Here is a 21,608-nt window from a genome sequence, read left to right on the forward strand (position 1 = left end):
TTATTTGCTTTGAGTAATGAAAACTGAAAGATTTCAATTTTGGTTCAATCATTTGTATAGCTAACAAAAATTAATTTTTATCTCCAAAATAGATAATTTGATTTGAAATAATTGAACTAAATCTAAATCTAATTTAATTTTAGTTATATTGTATCGATTTTCACAATATATGAACTAAATCTCCAAAATCTATTTGATTACACTGAACTGAATCAATTTAATTTAATTTAACAGGATCCTCACCCCTACTGCAACCAACCAAGTGATCGTGAAAAAAATGCCCACATTCGACAAAAGTAGCAAGGAGCAAGAAGCATAAATTAAAGATAAAATAAGAAAAAATATTTAAAAATGTATTTGTCATGTCTTATATGAGATATTAATTTATAAATGTGATTACCTGATTATAGATATTACTTAATAGATAAAATATGAACCTAAAATTATATGGAGAAAAGCTGTCACAAAAAATATTCCGTCTTTCGAGAGATATAAGACTCTGTAACCGATCTCAACTATTTTATTATATTTTTAGAAGAAGATTTAGTTAGACAATTGAAATGATTTTTAATAGTATTTGGGCCAAAAAAATTAAAAACTAACTAAACCATGTCCTTAATTACTAGTAGTATTTCCTTTTTCATATTTGCCCTCTATCCAACCAGATCCCATAATTGATCTCGAATCAGAAGATTCGTGATTAGGGCAAATAGGTCAACGAGACCAAGTAAGAAATGAAGTGTCTATGCTCGCGCATGACACCAGAAAATTCAGCGCAATGTCGTTGATAGAACAACGCTCGTCGTACAAGTATTTCCATTTCAAGTAAGCTACTCCTCCCTCAGCGGCGCAGCGTTTTTGGAAACTTCAACGCCGATGTTTGGAACTTCACGCATTAAGCATGCGCGTGTCACTAAAATATCCAGTGCCACCCTCGCGGGACCCACACTAATAACCAATTAACTGAAATCCACGCGCACCTATTTCGCGCGTGGAAATTAATTTAAGAACTTAAAATTAAAGCTATGTCAAGGCAAAGCACGCGGTTTTATTGGATATGGTGAAAAATACAAACGCAAAATAACATAACTGCAAAAAATTTACGCGAAGAACAGAGAAAAAAGAGAGACAGAAGAAAAAAGAGAAAAAAAAAAAGAAAAAGAAAAAGAAAAATTGAAGCTGGAGAGATTTTCCCCTCTCTGTTTCATCGTCCGTATAACGAAGCTTCATTAGGAAATCGAAGATACAATAACAAAAACACAAACAGAGCGGAGAAGAAGGGAAATTTCTCGAGTCAGAATATTCTGTTTCCGTCAAATTTGTGACTTTGGATCGGTCATTTTGGTTGGCAAGGAGAACGATGACCGGTGGATGGGAGAGGGTAAGGACATCGACATCGAGATTGACTCGAGACGTGAGCTTAACCGGCCGTTCGTCGGCGGGTCGGACGGTTCGACTCGGTCGCGTCCAGCCACAGGCACCTAGTCACCGTACCATTTATTGCAATGATCGTGAGGCTAATTTGCCCGTCAGATTCAAGGTTCCTCCTGATATCTAATTTCATGGCCTTTTATTTATTCATTTTGTGTGCTTGTTCATCTCCATTTCCTTGTCTGTTTCGGTGCTAAGAATAACTGTGAGAGAAAAATGGAGTTTTTCTCTTTGTTTGTGGTCCAACAAAACGGGAACTCTACTTGACTTAGTGTGTAATGCAGGAAATGTTTAATCCAAGACTTTCGGGGAGGATATTTATTTGAATTATATTATTAGTGTTTGTTTTATCGAGGTTCCTGTGATTTAAACATATACCATAATAAACTAAGTTAAGGGGCTAACAGCAGGAATTTTCTTTTGCCGTACTATATGCGGTTACAGGTTCTTTTTCTCTCTCTTTTTTTTTTTTCAAAGTAGTATTGAGGTCAAATTTATTCTACACTTATTGCTTTTGGAGATGAACAGGCATAACATGAAAGTTTAAATGCTTCAGTTTCACTTCCCTTAAGTGAATAAAACTGGGCACTCGAAGGGTATTTTCGTTCGCAGTCTGCATTGACTTTTGTTCACTTAAAGATTAGGGGAACAAAAAGAAAGGGCTGCTTTCTATGTCCTACATCGACAATGCAATCAATGCAATAAATCATTGCAATTGATATCTACTATGTTAAATCCAAATTTATTTTATTGTAGTGCATGGTATATAACGTGGATTTGGGCTACGTTTTTTTTTCCTCTGTTTGAAAATTACTTACTTTATCGTTGTAGGAGTACAGTATTATTGAAACTTGATTGTAGAACTGTAGAAAATGTAGAGCAAAGCATGCAGATGCACTGTCGTGTGCTTGCTGTTAAGACCATGTAGGCTTGAGCAATAATTTGTTTGTTTACACTGCAATTCATATGTAGTAACATTTGGAGGTATAATATTTATAGGAATGGACAAAAATAAGAAGAGCAAGGTTTCTTTTCAAGATTAATTTTAACATGATTGTCTAATGCCTCGGTTTAATAAGCATCCATATAGTGTACAAGGTGTGAATTATACATATGAATAATGAAGAAACAAAAGTATAAGCTGTTTTTGTGATTATAAGAGTTCGGCTGTAAGTATTCTACAAACTGGAGATGGAGAATTGAACCCTTGTGCCTACTGATTGTCAAATTATAGTCAGTCACCCTTTTTCATAATGTTGTGAAAAATGAAAAGTAATGAGTTGTGTATGATAAGTCGTGGATTTGAAAGCTATCTGTCAGAAAAAGTAGGCCAGTGTCTTGCAAGTTGTTGCTCAGCATAATCGTTTTTCTATGGCCAATTTGATCAGGTCTATACTTTTGAATCAGGAGTTTGAATTTCCATTGGGAAAAGGGAAATACATAATATCTGTTAAGAAGCATGAAGATAGGGACAACTTTATTAGATTTTGGTACATATCTTTCTGATAGAAGCATGACATGGATGTTGACTTTCTATATTAGATGATGCTCTACGTAGACACTACTATTCCCCTGGAAATGTTGCTTTCCTCCCCACTATTTGTATATAGTTTACTGCTGTGTATGGCCATGCTTCAGAAATTGTTCAATGTTCGGTGTATCAGTGCTGTGCTCATAATTGTTCTTATTAGTTGAGAATTGGCCTATGCTACCAAGAATCTATCCTAAATGGAATAGGATTTTTCAAAGAACAACAGATAACATGCTCTTAGATTTCATGGCTGCACACACAGCATTTACATAAATCTTCTTCTTGGATTATTTACAATTGGATCTTGTGAAATGTTATGTAACACTCATCGCCCGGTCCCGATTGTGGCATTATGGAATTCTTGTAAGGGAATTTTACGACATATTAAAAATAACAATTTTGGTTTTTAACACGATTTATAAACTACCTTGATTTTGACAAAGGAAAAGTTCCCCATTTCACCTGCGGGATAAAACCCTGCGGGTCTTGCCAATTTAGTATGAGATGAAATTGGCTTGATCTAAAGCGGACGAATCCTCTGGTGGTTGGAGTCGGGCTTGACATGTTAATTGGATGACAGGTGCGGATTGTAGTGATATAAGATTCGTGCTAGGTTGTTAGGTTAAAAATGTTATAATTACTCCACAGTATGACTGGGCAGGCAGCTATGACTTATTAGGTTGCAGTGTTCTGCTGAAACTCGACCATGCTGCAGTAACTGGTCTAACTTTCAGAAAATAAGATTCATGGCATATAAGTTAGGATAGGAAATGCATGCTTCTTTTTTGTATTCTGTCATCAGAACATGGCGTGGAAAATAAATTGGTGTAAAACATGCCAGTGCTAAGAACTTAGGTTGTTAAGAACTCTATAAATTAGAGTAGCATTCTAGAAGCTGAAAGCCTAGAGGAGAAGTTATGCAAAATCCTACATTTGACCACTGCAAGTAAAAGTTTGTCTCTGTTAAAAGCTTTGTTTCTTCATTTTCTTGCACTCTGAAAGAAGTATTTGAATTTGGAAATTTTTATTGGCACCTTATTTTCTAATAACCCTTGGTGTTTGCAGTTTATTTTGTTGTTTCTATTTCTGTTAAACTTGGTTTGGCTTAGATTTTACTGTTAAAATGTTTCAGGGGAATTCTATATCAACTACAAAGTACAATTTCTTTACCTTCCTGCCAAAGGGATTGTTTGAACAGGTAATTAATGTTAGCAATAAAATGGTTCTGTTGTTCAATGCATTGCAATGTGGTACTCAACCTAAATGATGTGATTCTGCCAAGCCTTTTGGTTTGGTAGTGGTAAAATTGAACTATATTAGTTAAGAAACATGATAAAAGTGAAGGGGACTCCTCTTCCCTCTCAATATTCCAAGATTAGTTTTTTGTGGGTCTGTCTGTTTCTTGGTGCTTGTTCACCTATGCTATAGTTTTAGTTCCCTAGTTTACAGATAACTACTGCGGCAATTGTGCATTTGGGTTGAACAATGTCTCAATTGCTGAGGGACAAAAATGTTTGACTAAGGGCTTAAGATTCCTCAAAAAGTGCTCCACCGTGATCAATTTCTTCCTTTCCTCATTTCTTAATCTTGTGTATGTTTATGCTCATCCTTTTACACCAAACTTGAGTTGGTGAAAAAATGCACAGCATCTGTGCTTGTGCATCCATAACAACTTCTGCAGGTTTACAATAACCGATGCAGAGTTAACAAAATTTCGATAGTATATCCTTGACAGTTGAATACAGGCAATCTTATCGGCCCATAGTTTGGGTACATCCACCTCTCATAATCCTTCAACCTAGTGCAGTTTGATATAAAGCTTGAAAATTTAATTTAATTTAATGGGTCAGGATCAAGCAAGCTTATGTATTAAAAAGCTGGTCCTTCGCTACTCCTACCTCTAGTCCTTTTTCCTGACGATTTTTTTTCCTGAGAAAATTCTGTGTTTATATTGAACAGTTCAGGCGGGTGGCCAATTGCTACTTTCTCTTTATATCAATTCTATCAATGACACCAATCAGGTATGTATATTTTAAACTTGTGATGGCTTTGTTTCATAAACATTAGGATTATAGTTATAACAGAGACATGTCTCAGTTTGTCTAATTCCAGTTATCTGTACCATCTGACATGATTAAAGATAGCTTTGGGAACTTCCTTTTCCCTGAAAAGTCAGGACAAATCTCTTGGTTCTTTGTACGCTTAAAAGATTTGTTCTTTTAGTATATGCTTTTGCAACTTGCATATTTGATTTTACATGTACACATGTATAGATAGAATGTATTCACCATGGTCTGAATTATTATTACTATTATTTTTTTATTGCTACTACTCCTAGGACTTATTAATAGAGGAATAAATGATTTATCTAGCCATACTTCAGAAGGGAAACTTTGAAACCATCCCCCCCCCAAGTTAATACTATGATTATCTTTATGACGATGGTGATCACGGGCGGATTCAGCATGAGGGCAATGGGGCCACTGCCTCCACACAATATTTTTGTACTTATGCATTAGCAATTGTTTTAATTTAATATTATTTATATTTCCCCCTCATAATTAGTTGATGTAATTTGAATTGAACAAAACTTATTATTTAGCCTCTTATCTATTAAATTTTCATCATATGACTTGGTAATTTGTTTTGAGTTGGTTTTAACATGTGTGATTAATTAATTATTTTTTTAATAAAAACTATCCATTTAATGCAACCCACTTATATATGTTCTAAATTTATCTTTAAATTTTCTTGTCATTTTTTACTTTAATATTCATTACATTATTGTTATATTTATATATACAAATATATGTGTGGGCGCGCGCACACGCACATATGCGGGGGTGAATTCCCTCTAATACAAATTTCTGGATCTACCTCTGATGGTGATAATGAAATCCTAAAGCTTATTAATCTTTTTTTATTCCTGCTTATTAATGGGCCGACTGAATTAAATGTTTATTTCATTATTAAAGAATTTGTTGAGTTGAATCAATGTTCAGGAATTTTGCCAACTTGAATATTTGTTATTTGTTAAGAGTGGAAAAATGACCTCATGGTGACAAAAGCAGATGATTAAAATGCTATACATAGATATTTTATTTTAAAGTTTTCTGAATTGACTTGGTTACAATCAACATCTGGCATGTGTTGTAGGCGCAACGCTCAATTATCCTTTTCAATCCTAGAGCATGAGCCAAGAAAACAAAATAAATAAAGGAGATCAATTTTTTTGCTTGGACAATTTAGCTAAATTTATTGAGTATCATTTCTAATGGTATTTAAAAGCTATTTATTCTGTGTTGAATTCTGTAGGTTATGTCTTTTATTCTGCTGATTGTTTAACATTTGAAATTTACCCTCTAGATATTCTGGGTATTTTCTTTTTTATTTGTGTTTTTGTATTGTGTTTACATGTATTGTTGATTTCTGTTTACTTTCATTTCGGTTTTGCACAGAGTCTCACTTCTATGCTCTCCCTTTGTATTATATAATCTTTACTGATGCTGATTTAAGTAAAATTAAAGAGGTTTAATATCAGGTTAACCGATATCAACGTGTGTAAACTATTTGTTGTACTTAAAGAGAGTTTCTGATTATGCAGTCCTGTCAATCCTATAACAAATGTGGTCCCACTGAGCATGGTACTTTTAGTCTCTCTTATTAAAGAGGCATTTGAGGACTGGGTGAGTACTATTGTTGATATTCATTTTACTATGTTCTTTTTGTCTCTTTTTTCTTCATGTGGGGATAATGTGCTTTGACGATGATTGGTATATATTTTTCCCCATTTTTTCACTGGGGACGGGGTAGCTTGGGAGTCAAGACTGTTTATCCAGCATAGGGGTGGATGCTAATTTCCTTTATCTATATATAACCTTTTTCCAATTTCCTTGATTATGTATTACAGAAGCGTTTACAGAATGATATGGTGATTAACAATACTCCTGTTGAAGTGTTGCAAGATCAAAGGTGGGAGACTGTTTCCTGGAAGAAGTTGCAGGTTGGAGACATTGTTAGGGTAAGTATGCTTGCTTTTATATTTACCTGTAATAAAAATGTAAGAGAATAGAAAGATAATATCTATACCAATTCTCCTCCAGTGTGAGTTTAACCTATGATCTCCTTTAAGCTTGAAGGCTTCTTTTATCTTCTCAAATGGCATGCATTTGTTCTTGTGCAATGCTTGTGAACAGCATTCTTGGGCCTAGAAGCTAAAACATCAACTTTATAGTGCTCTTTTTAGGATGTTGGTCATCACCTATGCAGGGTTTATTAGAAAGCTTCTCACTTTGCTTCTCTGAAACTGATGTTTGCATTGCTTGCAGATTAAGCAAGATGGATTTTTTCCAGCAGATTTGCTTTTCCTTGCTGGTACAAACCCAGATGGTGTCTGCTACACTGAGGTTTCTCATTTCTGCTTATTGTGTGCAAATCATTGCCATAACTGTTGCTGTTGTTTGCTTTTTTTTGTCATTGTCTTTGCAAGAGGGAGTGATGTACTGATGTCCTGTATGATTTATGCATTTATTTATGGTTTGGCAGACTGCAAATTTGGATGGGGAAACAAATTTGAAGATCAGAAAGGCATTAGAGAAGACTTGGGATTACTTGACTCCTGATAAAGCTGCTGAATTCAAAGGTTTTCTTAGGTTTAGATGCTATTTTTTTTTTTTTTTTGGAAGTGTATACATGTGTACCTGCACCCATGTTTTATACATGTTTAAGAATTATCAGAAAAATAAATGAGAAAAAATATGATTAAATAATAATTAATTTATTTTAAGGAATTGTTATTTTAACTGTTCATTTATTGCTTGCCTCAATTGCTTCAAGGGTAGCTACTTACTGAAGACTGAAAAAGTTGGATGTTCTTGAATTTTTCCACTTCATGGACAATGTTTCTATATGCTATATTCCAGCAGAACTAAAATTTTCCATTTCTTTTTGTTCCTGGAGAATCTTGTTCTGAAAGAATTCCTATATATCTTTTTTAATCTTAGGCCTTTTTTGTGCATGTTTGTCACTCTGGTGTTCTGTATTAGATGACCACATTATAAAATGATACTAGTGTATTTGCACAACCTTTCAGATATATTGCCATGGTCAAACAGCAATATGATTTTATGTGATTCTACTGATCTTATTTGTTTTATCTTATTGTTAACTATGTATTATTGTGATGATTTTTATAAGAAGCATTTCCATATGACAATAACTAGACATGTCTTAGAATTATTTATTTTTCTTGATTTTTTCACTGCATTCTGTTTAGTTTACAGATACATGATGGTTAGTTGAAAATATAAGTTTTGTAAAGTTTAGTGGTTGACATCTTTCAATCAACTGATCTTGTTTTCCTTTTCTATTACCTTACCATAATACCTTTTTGTTAATGCAGGTGAAGTGCAGTGTGAGCAACCGAACAATTCACTGTACACTTTCACCGGCAATCTTATAATCCAAAAGCAAACATTACCTCTCTCTCCAAACCAACTTCTTTTAAGAGTATGCTCTGATTTTCACTCTTACATAGTTTGCAGTTCACTCTTTATATTTTTTTTTTATGCTTCTCATAAAAAAAAAATATGATCTATAATCCAAAAAAAAAAAAAAAAAACAACAAAAAGCTCTTTGCATTTTTTTATTAAATGCATTTTTATGATATCTTCTTGTTACTCTGCTGCAATGAAGCTGATTTTGGAGTGGTCAATTGACTCTAGAATTATGTGTTTCCAGGGATGCAGTCTGAGGAACACAGAGTACATTGTTGGAGCTGTTATTTTTACAGGCCCTGAAACAAAGGTTTGTTATCCTAAATTGTTGTGTCATTTATGTAGTTGTTAATCATTGATTGCCTTATCTGGTTCTGTATTAAATGTGTCATCAATCCTTTCAATGATGTAAAGCCCCAAGAGTTTTTCGGTGATCTTAAATCCCGACAATATTCTGTTTCTTTTTGTTACTGGTGGAGGGTAGTAATATTGTTACAAGAAGCTAGTCATATAATCCTTGACATTTTGGTATTTACCTTTATGCTCTAAGTAGTGTGTCAGTTGATTATTCCAAGTAGATGTGGCTTTATGGAAAATTTGGGTTCAATATCAGGTCATGATGAACTCGATGAATGTTCCTTCCAAGAGGAGTACACTGGAGAGGAAACTTGACAAACTTATACTCACCCTCTTTGGATCTCTTTTCTTCATGTGCCTGATTGGAGCCATAGCCAGGTGGACTATTCTGCAACTTCAAAATTTCTGCCATTACCATTTTTTTTTTTTTTTTTTTCAAGAAAAAGATTAATTATGAATTCTCCGATGTAATAATGCTTTCTGATGCATGTAATTCTGCAGTGGTATATTCATTAATCGTAAGTACTACTACTTAGGTCTTGATGAAGGTGCACCTACAGAGTTTAATCCTAGCAACCGATTTGGGGTAATATGTTCTCCTATTGTTTTAACTCCTTGGTTTTATCTTCTCCTCATTTCTTGGTTTTTGTTCTCTTTGGTTGTATAGGTTGCTGCTCTCTCTTTATTTACACTAATCACCTTATACTCAACTATAATCCCCATCTCTTTATATGTTTCCATTGAGGTAGATTTCTTGGCTGTTATTATATTTCTCTTCTATAATATTTCAGATATATTCTAGTTGAAAATGCTTGTTTTTTAGTTATGCTTTTTGGATTTATTTTCAGATGATCAAATTTATTCAATGCACTCAATTTATCAACAAGGACATACACATGTACCATGCTGAAACCAACACTGCTGCATTGGCACGGACTTCAAATTTGAATGAAGAACTTGGACAGGTAAAATTGTTTCCACAGGGATACGTTCATTATAATTTATTTTTGCCACAATGACCATTTTGAATGGTGCTATGTCCATTAAAAACTCTTTTGTCAGGTGGAATATATCTTTTCTGATAAAACTGGAACTTTAACAAGAAATTTAATGGAGTTCTTTAAGTGTTCAATTGGAGGAGAGGTGTATGGGTCTGGTATCACTGAAATAGAGCGGGGTGGAGCACAGAGGAATGGTATAAAAGTGGAAGATGTATGTCTTCTTTCATTTATGAAAGTATTGCTTGAATAAAGATATTTCATTGCTAGTGGTTTTCCTTTTCTTTTTGTAAAGGTGTCAAAATCAGGAGCATTTGAATAACATTGAATGTTGTACAGGTTAGGAAATCAACGAATGCAGTACATGAGAAGGGGTTTAATTTTGATGATCCTAGGCTTATGCGAGGAGCTTGGAGGAATGAACCTAATCCTGACACATGCAAGGTGTGGTATTGTATACAACAATTTACATGGTTATTCAAAGTTATTTTTAGTAGAGGCAGATGTTTCCAATGTCTGCCGAGTTAAGAATCATTTATAGGTGGAAATGTTCGTAATGTTAAATCAGTAGATTAGTTTTCGTTGATGTCTCTCATATGCCATAATTGAGTCCAATATTATAAGGACAATCTAAGCATGATGTAATTCTGAGGATAGTCTAAGCATGTTTATTTTGGATTGTTGCAAAATATCAACCAAAACTTGTAGGCAATGTAGCTGTCAAGAAAAGATTAAGGCCCGATTTGAAGTGTTAAAAAAAGATATTACTTCTGATCTTCACCTACAGCTATAAGTTTAAGTTTTAAAATTGAGTATTTACTTCTATAGTATATATATATATATATGTTTTTTTGAAAAAGCTGCTCTTACGAATTTAAATCCTGGCCATTTCTGCATTGTGGAAAATCAGATTTTTTTGGCCTCTCACTCTGCAAGATATTGTTCAATTAGTGTTGCAATCAAAGTCAATTTTGAAATTGTTTCTCACCTGTTAAAAGAACAAAAAAGATTTTCAAATTGTTTTTATCTGTGTTTGAACCTTGCACAGAAACCTAATCATCAGGCATTATATTTCAATTTTTTTTTTCTTCGTGTAGGAATTCTTCAGATGCCTTGCTATTTGCCATACGGTACTTCCTGAAGGTGATGAATCCCCAGAGAAGATCACATATCAGGCTGCATCACCAGATGAGGCTGCTTTGGTTATTGCTGCGAAGAACTTTGGTTTTTTCTTCTACAAGTTTGTAACTGCCATAATGTTTGTTATAGGTTTACTGTTTCTTGTGCTTCTGGAAAAATAATTATCGAGTCATAAGATGTGGTTAATTCAATTCAAATTTTTGTATGTAAACCTCTGCTACACACCTGTTAACAGCACTAAGTTTTTTTTCAGGCGTACCCCTACAATGATTTATGTTCGCGAATCTCATGTGGAGAAGATGGGCAAAATTCAGGATGTGCCTTATGAAATTCTGAATGTTCTTGAGTTCAACAGGTGGGCAGTCATCTTCTTACTCTCCAATATTTTATTATGGGTTAATGGTCAATATCACTAACTTCATTTGTAATATTCACTGCTCCTATAGTACACGAAAACGCCAGTCTGTTGTTTGTCGATATCCTGATGGCAGGCTCGTATTATACTGCAAGGTACTATATTTTCATTTTTTTTTTTTTTGGGCTTCTTGTATGGATAATAATTTCTGTGGAAGTGATAACTGGCCAGAACTTCTTTTTACAGGGTGCTGATACTGTTATTTATGAGAGATTGGCTGATAGAAATGGTGATTTAAAGAAAGTAAGCAGGACGCACTTGGAACAATTTGGATCTGCTGGTTTACGAACCCTTTGCCTAGCTTATAGAGATTTAAGTCCTGAAATTTATGAAAGCTGGAACGAGAAGTTTATCCAAGCTAAATCTTCTCTTAGAGATCGTGAGAAGAAGTTAGATGAGGTATAGCATGATATGTTTGTCATTTTGGTTCATCGTTCCTTCTTGTTTTGTTATGAGATGTTAACTATTTCATCTTTGTAAATTACATGGTTTTATGAAAGTGTTGAAGAATGCTCATTGAAGGATTTGAGTTAGACATTTATCATATAGCTCTTGCTTCCGTAGATGTGTGTCCTTTGGAAAAGGTTTCAAGTTCTGTTAATTAATGTTGTGGGAAGTGTTTCGATTATGTCATTTCAAACTGTTGTAAAAAATGCCAGTTAATGCTAGAACACTGAACAGGTTACTTTTATGTGCAAAGTATGTTCAGTTTTCATAGTTATAAAATAATTAAATTCTCTTCAGTTTTTATTAGGATCAATTTTAAGTCATCATCTCAGTAAAATTCGAAACTTATGCAGGTGGCAGAACTTATAGAAAAGGAACTTATTTTGATTGGGTGTACTGCTATAGAAGACAAGCTTCAAGAAGGAGTGCCAGCTTGTATTGAGACTCTTTCTAGAGCTGGAATCAAGATTTGGGTGCTAACAGGGGACAAGATGGAAACAGCAATAAATATAGCATATGGTGAGTCATTATTTAATTAACTTGGTACTCTCATCTATTTTTGTCTTGAGCGACGTGTTATATTTTTCATTTACATCTTCTGGAATCTTTTCTGTGACCATTATTTTCTGCAGCTTGCAACTTAGTTAACAATGAGATGAAACAATTTATCATTAGTTCAGAAACTGACGCAATAAGAGAAGTAGAAAACAGGGTAAGCAGCATGCTTTGTTTGTTAAATGCATTTATTTTAGAATTCACACAGTGCGTTCAACTTTTTAAAATTGTTAATTATCTTGCCAGGGTGACCAGGTGGAAATTGCACGCTTTATCAAGGAGGAAGTCAAAAGAGAACTAAAGAAGTGCCTAGAGGAAGCACAGCACTATTTGAGCACTGCATCTGGACCAAAATTGGCCCTTATTATAGATGGAAAGTGTTTGATGTATGCATTGGACCCAACTTTACGAGTGATGCTGCTGAACTTGAGCTTGAATTGTAATTCAGTTGTTTGCTGCCGGGTTTCTCCTTTGCAGAAAGCACAGGTAATATTATTCAAAGCACGAATGTGGGAAAAAGAAGTTAATCTGAGATCATAACTTAACAAGATAACAAAATGGTCATATTTACAGAGATAAAAAGAAGAATTCTTTTGTTTGCCTTTGTATATTTTTTGGTTAATTTGGAAGGGAAGAAGTTAAAGAGCTCTATTTAAAGTTGTATTCTTATGAAGGGACCTAAAATTGAGTAGAAGCACTGACCCCATCTATCGGCTGGACTGAATTGAGTTGAATCTTTTTAGAGAGAGATGGATAGTACTCTATTTTTGGTACAATGGGTGTTACTTTGTTGTTTGTGTTGTTTTACATTTGCAGAATCTTTGTGATGTATTTAGTCATTTATATTTATGACAAGGTTTACTCCCAGTTTCAATGTGTTGTACTGTGTCAGTGCAAGTCCTTTAATTGTTTGCGTTACTAGAAAAAGGTAACATCTTGAATTGCTGTGAGCAGGACATATAGTTGACCAAGGTTCAATCCCAATTTCAGTATTTATAAATTCTAAAGTCTTCTGTTGCAGACTGAATGCCATTCCTTGATCTATTTTTTTCTCCACTTTTAAGATTCAAGAAGAGCTAGATTTGGAAAGTCATCCATCAAAATCTAACTTTTGAACATTGAATTTATTTTGTAGGTAACTAGTCTGGTCAAGAAAGGTGCACAAAAAATAACACTTAGCATCGGGGATGGTGCCAATGATGTTAGCATGATCCAAGCTGCTCATATTGGTGTTGGAATAAGCGGATTAGAAGGAATGCAAGCAGTTATGGCTAGTGATTTTGCAATTGCCCAGTTTCGTTATCTTGCTGATTTACTTCTTGTGCATGGGCGTTGGTCATATCTTAGAATATGCAAGGTTTGAGTTTGAGTACCTTCGAATATATTGCAGCTGTTTATCTGTGGGTGATGGCATTCACGAGAGTTCTTTATTGCAGGTCATCACATATTTTTTTTACAAGAATCTTACATTTACTCTGACTCAATTTTGGTTCACCTTTCATACTGGCTTCTCTGGTCAAAGATTCTATGATGATTGGTTCCAGTCACTGTATAATGTTATATTTACGGCGCTGCCCGTGATCATTGTTGGGCTTTTTGACAAGGTGCTTTATCCCTTCCAACATGATCTATTTAGAATTTCTTGCAACAGATATGGATGATACCCAGTTCTTTCGGACATATTATCTAATATCCAATTTGCTGTTCTTTAGTTTGATTTGCTTATTTATGGACAAAAAGTGATAACCTTTTTTTTTTTTGGCCAGGATGTCAGTGCATCCCTTTCAAAGAAGTACCCTGAACTGTACAAAGAAGGAATACGAAATGTCTTTTTCAAGTGGAGAGTTGTGGGAACATGGGCTTGCTTCTCTGTATACCAGTCTCTAATCTTCTATCACTTTGTAACAATTTCAAGTGCCGGTGGTAAAAATTCATCAGGGAGGATGTTTGGACTCTGGGATGTCAGCACAATGGCTTTCACTTGTGTTGTCATTACAGTTAACTTGCGTCTTCTAATGATCTGTAATTCAATTACAAGGTGGCATTACATTAGCGTTGGAGGAAGCATCTTAGCATGGTTTATTTTCATTTTTGTATATTCAATTTTCCGGGTAAATCCATTTCCACTCTATCAATATATCTTATATCTTCGTGTGTGGGGAACAAGCCTCAATTATCTTCCTGCTAATCTGTTTGTTTTTTACATTCACTGCAGGAGAATGTGTTTTTTGTCATATACGTGTTAATGAGCACATTCTATTTTTACCTCACACTTCTTCTAGTTCCCATTGTTGCACTTCTTGGAGACTTTATTTACCAAGGGTAAGGTTTCAGACGATCTATGTTTTTTATTACTTTTTTCTGCTGATTTTTGTTAGGCATAGATTAATTGTATGTCTGGACACAGGGTTCAAAGATGGTTCTTCCCCTATGATTATCAGATCGTTCAGGAAATTCACAGGCACGAACTTGACGACAATTCCAGGGCAGGATTGCTGGAGATAGAGAACCGGCTTACACCACAAGAGGAAAGGAGCTATGCCATATCTCAACTCCCTCGAGAGATATCTAAGCACACGGGCTTTGCTTTTGATTCGCCTGGGTACGAGTCATTTTTTGCGTCTCAGCTTGGTATATATGCTCCACAGAAGCCATGGGATGTCGCACGGAGAGCCAGTGTGAAGTCACGACCGAAGACATCCAAAAAGAATTAAACTGGACAAATATCATTGTACAAAGTGGTCAATCTTAGAAAAATTTGTAAATTTAGATGTGGCTAGTTCAGTTTTGTGATGCATTTTGCCATTAAATTTTTGTTTTACCTTTCAATATATTTTTCAGCAGGAATATTAGTGATCCTTAGGTTGTCACGGATGTATAGCTTATTGGTACAATTTAACTAAATTGAGAATTTTTTTGGTAGCCCCTTCATGTACTGCATATTTACGGAAGATTTTGCCAACAGATTGATGTATTTACCTTGAAAAGTAAAAATTAAATGAACCATTAATTTATCTTTGATAAATTCATTGTAACGAAAAGAAAATGCAAACGTTAATCAACCAAGCACCAATATTTACCACAGTGAACCACTAACAAGTAACTAGGGGTTAGTTGGACTTGAATCAAGTTCGAACTTAATAATATTAGTTTGAAAGTTTATCGAATTTTTATATATACTTTTATATAATATTTATTTTAAATTTACTGGAGTAAAAAATTTTTCGACTTGAACTCAACCCTAAAATCGAATTCGAGTGGAGTTTAAACCAAAAATTTTCAGGCTCACTAAACTTCAAGTCGAGCTAAATTCTATCAAGCAAAATTTAGAGCTTGACAGTTTCATTTACTTCCCTGCAAAGTAACAACAAATGCTAGTCACCTCCTAACTCTTAATCACCATAACTTACCATTTTTTTTGAATTTATTTTTCATATTTACTAATAAATTAACACATATACACACATACATGATTTTCATAATTGTACACATTCTTAGTCTTGTAAATTACTAAAACTTATTAATAGTTACTAAGTTTCATATTCAACAACATAAAATAAATCTACAAAAAATATTTCCTAAAAGCTAAAAAGTGTTTTTATAATTTCCAGAGATTGTTTTTTTCCTGGGCGAGTCTTTCTCTTCCAATATCAACTTGAGCAGGTTTGACCATCTTCTTCTTCAATTGAATTGAAGAATTTGGCTAGTTTTGCAGACAAAGATAGTTGGCTCTGATCCAGTGATTCTTCATTTCCATCATAGTCGTCATCATTTTCTGAAACCAAATAAATGCCACATTTCTTCAGTTGAACCCCTTCAATGATTTGTGACGCTGTTACCTCTAACTTATAACCATTTCTCAATCTAGAAACCAATGGATGATATTCTGGATACCGACAAATAAGGATATGATCTTCATCACTCCTTGGCACTCCAAGTAAGACCGGTGTGTTGTCACATATAGCTAATTCATTTAGATTATACAGCTTCGCTTTGATGGCTGGTAGAGCTGGGATTTCATCTCTCAAGTCGTCTGGTACCCGATGATCCAGAGAAACAACAGCATATATCATAACTGCTTTGATTTCACAGTTCTTTTGCTCTGTGTATGTAACTGTTTGTTGAGAAAACCAATCTGGAATTTTGCTTCCAGGTATGCTCAAATTTTCTAAATTCCTCAAACAAACCTGCAACAAAATAAATAAATAAAATAATCTATATATAAAACAATCATAACCTTCATAAAATGTAATGAAGGCGGCCATATGGACACACAGATAGAGAGGAAGGAGAGAACCTTAGATAGTCTTCTCTTCACTGATAAGGAGCATGCTCTACAATCACTCATGTATAACCTGGTCAAGGACTTCAGGTGTTCAAGGCCTGGAATCTCCAAAAGTTTCTCACAATTTGTGAGGTTCAAAAGCTTTAAGCTCTCCAAGTTTGAAATGTCAGACATACTTTCCAATGCAATACAGTTGGAAACATCCAACTCTTTTAAACTTGAAGGCAATGGAGGGAGACGCACGAGTTTTTTGCAGTGAGGCAAGTAGAGCAGCTTGAGAAGAGAAAGACCTTTCAAGCTACAAGGAAGGCTGGAAAAATCGTTGTATCCTAGATCCAACGTCTCTAACATTGACAACTTCTCAAAATCATCAGGAATTTCTCCAGATATTCTCCAAGCACGAGCATCCAGTTCTTCCAGCCGATAGAGATGTGGAAATGAAGTTGGGAGCAGAACGGGCTTCTCTTGAGTACTGAGAGATTTGACTGGTCTCTTTCTCATTTTCAAAACCATTAAGCTGCAAAGCATCCCGAAACTCTCCGGAAGTTCATTTACAGCAGTTTTCTCCATCAGCAAATGATGCAGAGACTTCAAGTTTCCTATTGAAGTAGGAAGTTTCTGCAGCTGTTTACACTCATTCAGATTAAGCATTACCAGATTTTCCAACATCCCAATAGATTCTGGTAACTCAATAATATTAGCACCAAATAATTGTAAATCAGTAAGACCCAACATCTTCCCAATTGCTTCTGGTAAATTTCTAATCAGTGTACAATTCCGCAAGGAAAGTTTCTCAATCAATTTCAAAGCTCCAATCTGCTCCGGCAGAGTAGTAATAGAAGTCCTATCTAACTCAAGTTCACTAATGGAAGATAGTCCTTCAATCGAATCAGGCAATTTGCACAAAGAACTACACCCTCCAGCTGATAACTGCTTCAGGTAAGACAATGAACTGATTGAATTTGGTAGTTCTTTGATTGAACTATTATTAATATAAATTGCTGACAAGGACTGGAGCTGGCCTACAGAATCAGGAATTGTGGCAAGTAATGTACACCACCTCAAACTTAGTTCCTCAAGGTTTGACAAAGATCCTATAGAATCAGGCACTTCTTCCAATGCAGTTTCATCGAGGGAGAGTTCTTTCAAAGAATTCAGTTTGCCCAAGGTACTTGGCAGCCGTTTGATGAATCGGCATCCGTTCAGACTAAGCTTCTCAAGTTTTGTAAGGCGGTACATAGATTCAGGCAGTTTTGATATAGCAGTTCGATCAACAAGAAGTTCTTTCAGGGATTTCATGCTACCTATGTCATCTGGCAATGCTGTCAATTTTGAGCAGCCAGAGAGAATAAAGCTTTGAAGACATTTTAGTCCAGAAACTTCACTCGGAAATTCAACAAGGTTTAAGCATTCTTTCAAGTTCAAGTGAAGCAATGTCCTCAGATTCCCCAGTGACTTGTGAATTTTAGTCAGTCGAATGCAACGCTCAAGATTAATCTTTTCCAAGGATTTATGCCCATATAAATCAGGAATAGCCACTAAATTATAGCAATGATGAAGATTTAAGACCATCAACTTCTCGGCCACCTGTAACACAAGAAGTTTTCTGCATTTAGAAAAGAAGTGACTTTTTTTTTTCTGTTTTCTTCGGAATACTTCTAAGGACAAATTATAAGAACAACCTCTTCAAATAACATAGAACAACACAAAAAGTATTCCCCATGGAAAAAATTCAGAGCATGTTTAGTAGGATGTAGTTAAACGTAAAAGAATAATGTAAGTAATGTTACTTAAGGCTTATACCTTACTGCTGCCCCAACTCCAAATTCGTTCAATTCCACTTTCTGAGAGATCAAGGACAGAAAGCTGTGAAGGGTCATAGTCATAAGGAAGATTTTTCAAAGGGCATTCCTTCCACTGTAGCCACCTAAGCCCTGCAGGCAAAAATTTGAACTTCCCATCTAATTTCACACGATTAACATGTAGCAGTCTTAGATTAACCATTGATTCAAAGGATTTAGTGCTAACTATCGCCTCTTTCTCTTTCTCTATGCCTTCTGGAAGACATAGAAGACGTGTCCATTTCCGTTTCATGTATGCAATTGCAGAGGTGAGATTTGGTGCGGTTAGGAAGTAATTACAAAAAACAGTATCAGTACTTGAATCCTCCCTAAACATCTTCTTTCCAAAGTCAAGGATGATCCCTTTTACATTTTCTGTTCCCTGTTTTCCATCAGATAAGGGGAAATGTTTAAAGCTAATAGTAAACTGATTAAAAGGTAAACAAAGAATCAGCGACATAAAAGAAACTTGAAAAGGACTTTGAGATAAAATTTTCCAGGCAAAACTACAAGAAATTATCAAGGTCTTCAAGTTATAGGAGGTTTTGGCAAGATTATTAGGGTATAGGAAGAACACAAAATAATAATATTAATTCTCCGCTAATGATTTTCACCTTCTTATCTTTCAGAACTGTCATGATTTCTTCATAATCCCACAATCTACTACGCATACCAGGATTAACAAGGTTTTCACGTAGAACAATTTCTCTTCCCATGTCTCTAAGTTGATCATGCATCCACAGAGTACCATCTTCTCTGATCTTAATGAGAGATTTTGCTTCCAAAACAGTAACTGCTGTCTCAGCCCTAAAGCCGCAACCCGTCAATATATCAATTGCTTCCTCTTTTCCCATTCCTATTTTAACAAATAAACATGCAATATCAAGGAATATGTGCCTCTCTTCTTGATCTAGTCCATCAAAACTTATTCTCAAGACATCTTGAAGATCATGTGGTCGAATCTGTTGTAACCTTTTCAGGGCATCTTCCCATTGCTTCATCGTCCTCTTATGAAACAGGAAAGAACCAAACACCTCCAATGCTAAAGGTAGGTTTCCTGTAAGAGATACAATTTGCTTGGCTATCTTCAGGTAACCCTCAGTTGGATTCTCTCTTCTCATTGCATGGTAACTAAAAAGTTGCAAAGCTTCAGAGGAAAACAACTCTCTGACCTCATACCGCTCATTCACAATATGATCAACCAAAACATCTTCATTTCTTGTGGTAATAATTATTATACCTCCTTCACCAAACCAATCTCTTTTTCCTGCCAGTACATTGAGTTGGCTCACATCATTCACATCGTCCAAGACAGCTAGGACACGCTGCTCAGCAAGCATGCGTTTGATCTTGATGACCCCATCAACCACCTCATTCACTGGTGGCACCTTATTGGCTGAAAGATCATGAAGAAATTTATTCTGAAGTGATGTCAAACCACCATCTCCTTCAGCAATTTCTCTAACACTCGAAATGAAACAACGATATTTGAAGTGTTTGATAAGTTTATTGTAGAGGGCCTTGGCAAGAGTTGTTTTACCGATCCCACCCATTCCATGAAGTCCCAGAACTTGAATCTGATTAGATTTAACATTTAACAAATCCATTAGTTTTTCTACACGAGACTCAAGTCCAACTGTATACGTAGATAGACCTACTGTCCTTCCCAATTCTGTCAAAATCCTTTTCACTAATCGTTGAATCAACCCCTGTTCTTGGCTGTCAGCAAGCAGAACAATGAAAATATTAGGATAGGATACATAGGCCACAGATAATTGAAAACAGGAATCGTGGAAGTCCAAGAATGAACATTTTATTTTTTAAATAGATTTTTTTTTATAATGAACATATTAGGATATATCTGACACAGATACACGGAAAAAGTTAGAGAGAGAGAGAGAGAGAGATAGAGACAAATCTCAACTCAAGATAGCACATGATAAACATAGAAAGGACAAACACATGGGATTTTCACTTCAATTAAAATTCTCCAAGCGTGATTGTGTATAACTGCAGTTTGTTCCATACCACCAAATTCAAGAAGCTCTTATTAAATTTTAAAAGGAAAAGGACATATTTCAACGTCTTGGCCAACTTTCTCAAATCAAGAGGTAAGAGATTCGACCAGCATCTTATATATTTTATGCCCTGCACTAAAATAAACAAAATCTCTTCAATATTTAACTAATAGACCATACCAAACACATTTTATACTCTCCAAGAGGACAGAAGAACCAATTTTCAATATTTAACTTTTGATTCATGGTTAAAGATAACAACTTTATACACACACATATATACACACACATAATCACCTGCCACTGAAAACAAAACCAGAAAGGCCACCAACTTTCGCCATAGCTTTTCTCCATTCGACAACCTCATCCTGTCCAAATCTTTCTACGTGAGCCCTAAAATCATCTTCAAAAGGACCCTTTTGTCTTCTAACATCAGATGGGTCGACTTGGTAGAAAACTGGAAGTACAAGCCTCCGTAGCTGGCATATTCTAGATAGTTCCTTAAGACACCAATGGGAATCAGCATACCGTCGAGAAACCATGATAATTGAAGCAGCTGAGTCTTCAATGGCTTCCATCAGAGTAGGAGCTATCTCGTCTCCTTGACTCATTCCGACGTCGTCTTTGAAAACCCTAACGCCGTGACTGTGTAAAGAGTTAAAGAGGTTCTCGATGATGCCATGACGCGTGTCCTCGCCGCGAAAACTTAAGAACACGTCATAGTTGAGTCTCAGTGCTGCCGGAGGCGGGACAACGTTGTCGTCGGACATTCTTTATAATTATAGCGACTGTTGTTAAAGTTTTGTTCTTGTGGGATGGATTTTATGGGAAGGTAGCTTTGGTCATTATCATTTCTTTGCAAAATGATTACGTGCCACTCAGGTTTTCATCCGTCATTTGTCCCACCATGTCACTTTACTTTCTTGTATAAGTTGCATGTTTTTTTATACTTTTCTTCAACAAATAACGACAGTAATACTAATACTAGGTTTTAAGTTATCTTAAGTTTTAAGTTAGAAGGTGGATGATTCTTATTCAACAGGTAGATGAACATACAGCTACCAGACTGAGGGGTCATTTGTTTGGGCTGAAATG

At 35.2% G+C, this 21,608-nt stretch overlaps 2 protein-coding genes across 2 annotated transcripts; one reads left to right on the plus strand and one right to left on the minus strand.

Moving 5' to 3' along the window:
• Nucleotides 1–1,071: 1,071 nt before the first annotated feature.
• ALA3 (aminophospholipid ATPase 3) lies at nt 1,072–15,291 on the plus strand. Its single transcript, XM_012236600.4, has 27 exons — nt 1,072–1,540; nt 4,095–4,160; nt 4,922–4,983; nt 6,567–6,648; nt 6,873–6,983; nt 7,291–7,368; nt 7,508–7,604; nt 8,364–8,470; nt 8,702–8,767; nt 9,071–9,192; nt 9,316–9,400; nt 9,482–9,559; nt 9,663–9,779; nt 9,877–10,026; nt 10,152–10,256; nt 10,910–11,052; nt 11,206–11,307; nt 11,399–11,462; nt 11,554–11,766; nt 12,168–12,333; nt 12,447–12,526; nt 12,616–12,855; nt 13,505–13,726; nt 13,806–13,973; nt 14,136–14,480; nt 14,585–14,691; nt 14,777–15,291. The coding sequence occupies exons 1-27, from the start codon at nt 1,361–1,363 to the stop codon at nt 15,081–15,083; spliced, it is 3,663 nt and encodes a 1,220-aa protein (XP_012091990.1). The 5' UTR covers nt 1,072–1,360; the 3' UTR covers nt 15,084–15,291.
• A 470-nt stretch (nt 15,292–15,761) lies between these two features.
• On the minus strand, nt 15,762–21,401 carry LOC105650193 (uncharacterized). The gene is made up of 5 exons (XM_037636157.2): nt 20,811–21,401; nt 19,110–20,214; nt 18,458–18,877; nt 16,667–18,241; nt 15,762–16,556 (listed from the first exon to the last, which is right to left on the minus strand). Exons 1-5 carry the CDS (start codon nt 21,281–21,283, stop codon nt 16,020–16,022), a joined length of 4,110 nt encoding a protein of 1,369 aa, XP_037492085.1. The 5' UTR covers nt 21,284–21,401; the 3' UTR covers nt 15,762–16,019.
• Between the last annotated feature and the right edge of the window lie 207 nt (nt 21,402–21,608).

The sequence above is a fragment of the Jatropha curcas genome, chromosome 5, assembly GCF_041381405.1.
Source record: "Jatropha curcas cultivar XTBG-Jc1 chromosome 5, XTBG_Jcur_1.0, whole genome shotgun sequence".
Classification (NCBI taxonomy): domain Eukaryota; kingdom Viridiplantae; phylum Streptophyta; class Magnoliopsida; order Malpighiales; family Euphorbiaceae; genus Jatropha; species Jatropha curcas.